General features: G+C 39.7%; 1 protein-coding gene across 1 annotated transcript in view; it reads right to left on the bottom strand.

The window, feature by feature from the left end:
• Nucleotides 1-8,916, bottom strand: part of IL17REL (interleukin 17 receptor E like) — a 123,002-nt gene that overhangs the window by 71,182 nt on the left and 42,904 nt on the right. The window contains exons 12-16 of the mRNA XM_080393999.1: nucleotides 8,387-8,444; nucleotides 7,899-8,044; nucleotides 4,547-4,606; nucleotides 3,424-3,481; nucleotides 943-997 (exon numbers count right to left, since the gene is read on the bottom strand). Of these exons, the coding sequence (XP_080250125.1) occupies nucleotides 943-997; nucleotides 3,424-3,481; nucleotides 4,547-4,606; nucleotides 7,899-8,044; nucleotides 8,387-8,444 (377 nt within the window). The remainder of the gene's footprint in view (nucleotides 1-942; nucleotides 998-3,423; nucleotides 3,482-4,546; nucleotides 4,607-7,898; nucleotides 8,045-8,386; nucleotides 8,445-8,916) is intronic.

Here is an 8,916-nt window from a genome sequence, read left to right as displayed (position 1 = left end):
CTAGGGGGAAAAAAAAAAGAAGAGGAAAGAAGATTGGCTTTTTTTCTCTGAAGTATAAGAGAGTTCACTGCATTCATATACATCGCTGGAGTTAAATACATCTAACCATTTGCCTACAGCTTGTGGGCTTGACTGTCACAGTGCAAACAGCACTCACATGAACAAATGAACAAAACTAAGGTACTCTATTCTGAATGGTATCTTCTGGCAAGGGAAAAGCCAAAGACTACCTCAAAGATGGTAGCCCTTTCTCAGTTATATGAGCTGCATCTTTTTCCTGTCTTTGAAAAAGGGCTTTCCAGAGCATCTCTACTCCCTCTGGAGTTCTAGGCTGCTTTCACTATTCTATGTTGCCTCTGTAAGAGTATCCTTAAAGGAAGAGCATTTTTAAGAGCTCAGGGTCTACCAAATCATACATCCATGGGCAGCATTAATTATTTATTTGTTTACAGCTTAGGAAGATGTGTATTGCAAAGGGCTGTGGGAATGAAAAGAAGCACTGCAACAGCTGAGCAGACATGTCTAATGAGTGAGAGCACAGAGGGAACTGATCTGCTTGCAAATGTAGGGAGAAAGCAGATGACAGGTGCTAATAATGTGAATGTCATGCTCAGCAGATCCGAGATTGTTCCAGGGCTCTTGAAGGTTATCTTAGTACTTTGCAAATTGTCTCTGTTGCAAGAGGAGAAAGCACAGGAGCAAGAGATGTCTTCAGTGGAGACAAAGAAAGGGGAGAGATAGGAACCTGATGTTCCTGCTGGCTAGTGCAAAATTCACTCAGATATTGCTTCTGTTCCTTAGAGAGGCCAATGATATGTTTTCATGATTAGCAACTCTATCAACTCTCAAAGATACTTGAGAACAGTTTAAAACTTGATTTTAAACCCAGTTTAAAACAGTTTAAAAGTTGATAGTTTAAAACAACTACAATTGGATGGATACCTGTTTGTCATGGCCTTTGCTGCATTTCCATCACCGTACATCTGACCATGGAAACCTGAAGAAACAAGTTCAAATGTAGGTTACCAATTTGTTTTCATTACGATTCACATTTTTATTGTCACATTAAGTGATGTGAGTTACTGTTTCATTCAGAATAAATATGTTTCTTTTTTAACTGGTGGAATAATGTCTCAAAATGTTTGGTTACATTAAACAGAATCCAGAAAAGTGGCCAAAAAAGAAATAAAATTAAAAAAAAAAAAAAAAAACAAAACAAAATTTTGCTTCTAAGTCAATGCTATTAAAAGAAAAAAAAAAAAATCCCATTTCCATCCTCTGTAGAGCAAATAAGCTAAGCTACTCTAATGCCAAAGCACAACTACTGATAGAAAAATTCAATGCATTGCAGTATAATGCATCCTACATGGCAGAGAACTCTTCTTGCAGCTGGAAAGAGAGTAGCCTTCATGATGGTTAGCTACACTCATTTTTTTAAATAGATATTGTCATCGCTGGAATCTTGGTTTTAAGATTTAAGAATAACATCATGGCTCTTTTGGACACACTGACACTGCTTGGTATCTTTAACACTGATACTTAATGTAAATCTGTTTTACAAAGATGTATGCAGTAAATATTTTCACTATTTTCATTATGCCATTATAAGATTATTTCTCATTCACTTTGACATTTTGTTTAATCCAAATTGTGTCAAATTATGGTCATATCTTAGGTTTAATATTCCCTTCGCATTTATGTGGATTGTTTTTCTGAACATTTTAGGTTCAAACACAACAGCACCCCAATGAAAGAATTATCACCCTCAGTGACATCATCTTTAAGAAATTTTCATTATCTCCCTATTTTAAAAATCTAGTGCTGGAGAAAATATCTTTGTCAGAGGAAATAAGCATTTAAGAATACAAAAGTCCTTTAGTAGTAATGCTATTACTGTTGCATTAAAAATCTTACATATGACAAGCAGTTGAAGGCTCCTGAGAAGTCATTAAGAATACAGAATTATAGCAATGAGTTGTACCCACCTAGTTCAGTGTCCCATCTCTGACACTGACTTGTACCATCAGCTTTAGAGGGAGGTTTTGGGAACACCCTCCTAGTCAGCTGACAGAGATGGAATTATCCACCCACTAATGTGGATCACATTGTTCCATCATATATAAAGTATGGCAGAATCCATGAAGCATGAGGTTAATATCCACTTCACAACAAACATAGTGATCATGTATTACAGTCCTGATATTCTTGATATGCACAGTTTCTCATATTTTTTTCTGAATCTCCACAAATTCCTAATTAGGACAAAAAAATTGTGACGTTTCACATTTAAATCAAATACTGTGCTCAAAAAGTTCTTTAGTCAGTTTTCAGTGTTCCTCTATTCTCATTTAATACACAGACCCATTCTCTCCTACTGCAAGGTAGAGGGGAATTCCCAGACTGCCATCTCTGAGGCCTTCCATTATTTTACATGCTTTCATCATACCCTTCATATTTGTTAAAAGGAAAATATGAGTAAGAAAAATGCATCCAGACTACATGAATCACAACACTCTGATAATTTAATTTACTCATCTTGAGTGGGCTTGTTACGAGTTTTTAAGTGGAGAAGAAACCTGAACTAACGTTATGCAAGTGCTTGCACAGAGAACTACATTTATATCACAGATTCAAGCCCCCTCCTTTTTAGTGTCGTGCTTCCAAACCTGAAGCTATAGTTAACTGACAGGTATTTTTAAACAGAGAAAATCTGTCATAGGAATCACTATGTGTACAGTGAACTGGGAGGGGAGGTTGCTTTTTTGGGCAGGTCTGGGGAGGTGTTTTTGGAAATGCTCAGACTGACCCTTCTCAATTTTAGACTTTTTAGTTCTAAACTAGTCAATCCACTCCTGCGCCCTTCACCGCAAACTTCACAGCCTTAGTTCACTCTGAACTCACCAACTTCTACAACGCCTTACTTTCAGGCCTTGGTAGTTTTCAGAATATTCTGACTCCGTGAGTGTATCTGAGCGTATCTCAAATAATAAAATCCTCGCTGTACTTCTGCAGCGGAGGGAAGCACTACTGTCCCATTTGCAGGTAACAGCAGGGCTGTGCTGCAATCAGTACAAATGACAGCACTGCGTGCCTACTCGCCAAGGACTGTTTTGAACTAGTTACCTCATGTACTGACAGCAAGGTAAACAGAGGTGTGCCATGCAGAACTTGGCACAGGATGGAAAATTCACCCAGGAAGCAGAGAAAACAGCCAGCCACACAAGTTGCCCTTGCACTAGCTAATTAAAAGCTAGTTGAGGTATGCGAGTCCATTGTCCATAAGGGCAGCTGAGCATATCTAGCTCGCTTGCAGACATCTGCATTCAGTCAGGTGAATGCCACCTCAGGTTCCCAATGAAAACACCTGCGATGCCGTCTTCCATACACTCAGGACCTAATTCTTTTGTTATCATTCATACTTACCACAGTGAATATCACAGATCTGCAGTGGAACTGAGTAATCTACATCTGTCCTCCAGCCCTTTTAAAAGAAAGAATTGAGGCTTATTCCCTTTTCAGCAGAACGGTTACTAAACACTTGTGTTGACAAAATTAGATTGTTTTATTAGTTTACTCAAGTGACTGCATTTTTTAATCTGTTTTTAAATAAATGCATGTGAAGATGGCTGGTCTAGCATATATTTAGTGAGTTGCAATCACTTTTAGGTTTCTAAATAATAAAGCTAATCTGATTTCTTTTTGGAGGGTGGAGAACTCTATTCTGACAGATAATGTTTTATTTACAAAATAAATAATTTACGCAGGAAAATAACCATTTTACCACCAAATCTGATTTGTCACTAGGGAACGAAGAACAACTCCCATTACCCAGAGGCTCTTGCCAATCTCACTTTCATCTTGCCCCTTTCCTCCTAGCAGCCAAAAGTGAAGATGACAAGGGCCTTCCAGGGCAGCCACTGGAGCCTTGCGGCTCCAGCTGTCAGTCTCTGTTCTCCCAGTGTCCTCTGAAAACATTAACTCCAGAGAGGAATAAACCTATCTGCTCCACGCTCATTTTCTATTAACATTGTCTTAATAAAGTTCAGCTACAAAAATAGTGTGCAAAAATGTCAGACATAATTTGCTCAGCTCTGCTTTCAGGTGTGCTAATTCTAGCATACTGTGCACTTACTATGCTGTTTGCTATAGCCTAACCTTTTCCAGCTAATGTCTATTTTTGAAAAATTCATCTATGACTCAGTTGGATCTTTTGATGCTGTGGAACTTTTTATTACAAAGGAATATATAAAGAGAGGATAAGCAATTTCCTCATGATATCCCTTTATCTGCCACTGACAAGGAGCAAGATCATGGAGAGCAACTTCTCTGTTAATTAATGTCATATCAACAAGAGGTGGTGGAGGCACATCAAGCTATAAATAATGCTCTTTGCCAACTCCATTCACAGAATAATCAGATTTGGCTGGGGGAAGAAAGCAGAGAGATGCCTGCTGGGCTTTTGTTGTTGTTGTTGTTGTTGTTTTGGGGGAGGTTTTGATGATTTGTTTATTTTGTACAGAGTACGTGGCAAAATCAAGACACGTACCTGAATGCAAATTGTTGACCCACACATTTCCCGTGACATAGTGATTGATACAGAATCTCCCTAATGAAAAGAAAAAAATGAAAACTATTATTTTCCAGACCCCAGAACAATGAAAATGTATTGTGTCTCTCCAGTTCTCTGGTTGGTTTGCCAATAATGTTACAGGTAGTACTGTGTCAGGAAATTAATAAAATATATATTTGTTATAGAAGGTTATTTATTTTCAGAGATATCCCTGGACCTCAATGACCATAAGCAGCTGGTGTAATTTTGCCAAGCACAGTCTGGGCAGCACAGGAAGAGGGCTAATATTCCTGCGCTTTATGAAGCATCACAAAGCAGGACACTCTCCCTGCCATGGCTGCTTACACTGTGTTAGTCAATGATCATCTTCACTTTTTTTTCCCTGGTGTACATGAGTTGAAGCAATAACCCTTTCCTTATAGTTCTGGATTTCCCATTACATTGTACACTGAGAACAAATTCAGCCTTAGGGTAAAATCGTCTTGTATGACTGTTCTGACACTTGATGTTTAATCATTTATGGTTTGTCCTCAAAACAATGTTAGTTACTCCATCAATAGCTATGAATCCTACACCGCCTTCTTTAGTGTGGCAAACTCCAAAAATAATTTGGGGCAAATTAGGTGAATGTGTTCTTTTTCAAGAACAACTGAACAAGGATTACTAGGTAGAGAATGAACATTGTTTTCTGGGAACACAGAGCTGTCTTGATGTAAACTTTGCGTATATTGCTCGTGGTGTTGAAACAGGAACTGTATGTAATTCACGCGGGCTCCCATTCTGTCACAGTAGCAGAGGACACAACAGCTTTGTACCAGAGAGAAGAAAACAGTGTTTTTAAATGCATCAGTCCTTCAGGAGACATACACTTCAATACCTAGCTGTGATGTATTGGTGCTCCACCATTACCCTTCTCACTTAGCAATTCACACAGGGAAGCTTTAAAACCAGAAAGTCTAAACTCCACAGGTTTCACGTGAAACAAGCCAGCTGAAGGGAAGTGCCACTGTAAGTGTTCACTGAACATAGTGTTGACAACTCTTCTACCACACAGATCTCCATCTTTGTCAGTTATACATTTCCCCAGATACCTTGCCCCATTAGGACAGACCCTCGCTGGCACCACCAGTGCCCTCTGTAATTTGTGTTGATTAGGATAGCTGGTTTTTCCCAGCTTTTCCCCATGATTACTCAGGTCTGGGGTCTCCTGCAGTTATTGTGTTCCACTTAAGCACGTCCTCAGCTTGAGCAGCAAAGATGACTTGGGAAACTCTGCTTTTACAGCTGCTCTGTTAAATTCAGCACCAGAGATGTAATAAAGACCTAAACTGACTCATTAGAAAATAAATTCAGCTTTCAGTGTCCACCCCTTTGAGTTTAAGAAGCCCTTCTTCATAGCTGCCTGCTTCTCAGCTACCCCCTGGTATGTGCACCCTGTACACTGAAAGCATCAGAGGTACTTGAAAAAGTCATAGTTCCAGCTTATACCTGCATCCAGTGGCAAAGAAAGAAGCACAGCTGGAATATATTCTAGAAAGAGGACAGGTGTAGGAGCTATAACATGCTTTTGTCTTCTAAAGCACGTCCCCCTACAGCAGAGTGAAGTCAATGGGCAGAGTCAAGAGTAAAAGTAGAAATCACATCCGGATATTTCTCAACTTTCTCAAAATCTACTGTATGACATCTCATATACCTGGTCAGCTGAGCAGACAGCAGGAGCTCACTTTGCAAAGTCCTGCGTGTGGGTCGGGCAATCCCAAGCGCAAATACAGGCTGGGCAGAGAACAGACTAAGAGCAGCCCTAAGGAGAAGGACTTGGGGGTGCTGGTGGATGAGAAGCTCAACAGGGCCCAGCAATGTGCACCGGCAGCCCAGAAAGCCAGCCATAGCCTGGGCTGCCTCAAAAGAACCATGGCCAGCAGGCTGAGGGAGGCAATCCCCCCCCTCTACTCCACTGTCATGAGACCCTCCCTGGAGTACTGCCTTCAGCTCTGGGGCCCCCAATGCAAGAAGGACGTGGACCTGTTCGACTGAATCCAGGGGATGGCCATGAAGATGATCAGGCTCAGAGAGCTGAGGTTGTTCAGCCTGGAGAAGAGAAGGCTCTGGGCAGACCTTATAGCAGCCTTCCAGCACCTAAAGGGGGCCTACAAGAAAGCTGTAGCGATATGACAAGGGGTAATGGCTTTAAGCTCAAACAGGATAGATCTAGATTCGATATAAGGAAGAAATTTTTCCTTATGACTGTGGTGAAACACTGGAACAGGTTGCTCAGAGAAGTTCTGGCTGCATCCCTGGAAGTGTTCAAGGCCAGGTTGGATGGGGCTTTGAGCAACCTGGTCTAGTGGAAGGTGTCCCTGCCCATGGCAGGCTGTTGGAACAAGATGATTTTTAAGGTCTCTTCAAACCCAAGCCGTTCTATGATTCTATGATAGATTTAGGGGTGGACAAAAGACTACTGAGGAGCTGGCTGCTGAACCATCAGGGTGCCTTTCAGCATGGTGTTCCTAGTAGCTCCCGGGACCTATTCTGCTAATATTCTCCTATTTGAAAAATAATGCTATGGCCACTCTTCAGCTCTTTGACCCCACTTTCCAGATGTACCCCTCAGTAGATCACAGGTCGGGCCAACAAGGTAACTGGTAGGCAGGGTTGAAGGGCAAAGGCAAGCCACAGAGCTGTGGTGAAAATGTATGAGATACAGGCTAAGTTGCAAAAGAAGAATGAAGCTCCCATTTCATGATGAGCTGCTGCCTGAACCAGAAATCTCACCCTCCCACAATCATTTTCCTCTCTCCCTTTGCTTTGCTGGAAGAAGCATTTGTTTAGTCACAGTCAGCTGGCTCAAAAAGCTAATTTGGCTAAAAACTTACCTATTTTGTGTGTTGAATTTGTTTTGGCAGCCGTGAGATTTAGAGTGGTTCAAGATCACCATGGATTTATGCCTCAAGTCTTACATTTCATGATGTGAGATCTGCCAGGTCAGCTGTATCAGTGACCCATATATGCAATACTAACAGTATTTAATTTACTATATACATAATACAAATACTACACCACAAAAATTTTGTTAAAAGAATATTAAGGTTCTGTGCAATAGTCACTCCCTTTGAAGTGACTCATTTGACTTCAGGATCTTTATTTATTTTTTAGTTCAGTGTGAGATCAGATTTAGAACTACATGCTTTAAAATGTTCCAGTAATTGTTCCAATATGTATATGCACGGGTTTATTAACGCTTTCAAGCTGCAGATAAATGGCATAACAAATGAATGCAGTTAGATATATTTCAAAGTTTTACAACGATTAAGAAATAATATATACAAACCACAGAGATTGAATGGTGCATCCCAAGAGATTCACATGAGGCCAGCTGCGTCCTGTTACACACAAGCACTGAGAATTGTGCCTTGGTTTGGGATGTGAAGAAAACTTTTATCTGTTCTGCAGCTGCAGCAGTTCTCATTTTCCAAGCTGATATTAGGGGAAAAGACTTATTTTTAGATGTACAAGGAGAAATATATTATATTCTAAATTGTTGTATCTAAAATAAAAGCCTTTCTAATTAGTTAAATTTTCCATCAAATGATATGCAAGTAATTATTTTGATTCCCACAAGTTACTTTTTATACTGATAAACACTTGATCTGCTGGGGATACATAGAAGTAACAAGATGTCAAATCTCTTTGCCGAAATATACAAGCTACAGTGTTGTGAAAATTTCTCACCTGCATACTGGAGAAGGCTTACATCTAGCAACTGATTTAAATAGCTCTCACAATTTAATGTTTTGTAATTAAAAAATATATGTGTACCTGGAAATTCTCCATGAGCAAATGGACATTTAATCCAAGAGCCTTGCTTGGTTGTAAACTGAAAGCAGAGAAATCTGTTAGGAAAACTGAATTTTCAATTTCAATCTATGGCTACAGATTCAACTAGAAATGATCAGTGCATTCCAGAAAGTTGCAGAAGGTCAATGCACAGCTTTCTGGCTCTATGATATCTTCCAACCCTTGATTTAAATTAGTTTCCCCGATTCTTCAGGTATTTATACACATGCTGAATTCACAGAACTGTGTAGTTCCATTGACTTAAAAGTAATCTAAAAGATAACACATGCCTATATTACCTATGTGGCAATTTTTTCTCAACTAAAATAATAAAAGGTACTCCAGTAAATGTAACGTATTATCATTTTTATTATCAAATATTTAAAACAGAAAACTTTATACGTTTAGTGCATGTGTCAGAGTTTGAATTGACCTCAAACATTTTCACTGCTTTTCTTAAGCAAAGAGGGCACAACCTGACCTCTGTCCTATCATTGCTGCTGCACTTCCAA

The sequence above is a fragment of the Falco punctatus genome (genome assembly GCF_963210335.1).
Source record: "Falco punctatus genome assembly, chromosome: 6".
Lineage (NCBI taxonomy): Eukaryota > Metazoa > Chordata > Aves > Falconiformes > Falconidae > Falco > Falco punctatus.
The sequence above is the reverse complement of the archived record's forward strand: the minus strand, read 5'-3'. Positions and strand labels throughout refer to the sequence as shown.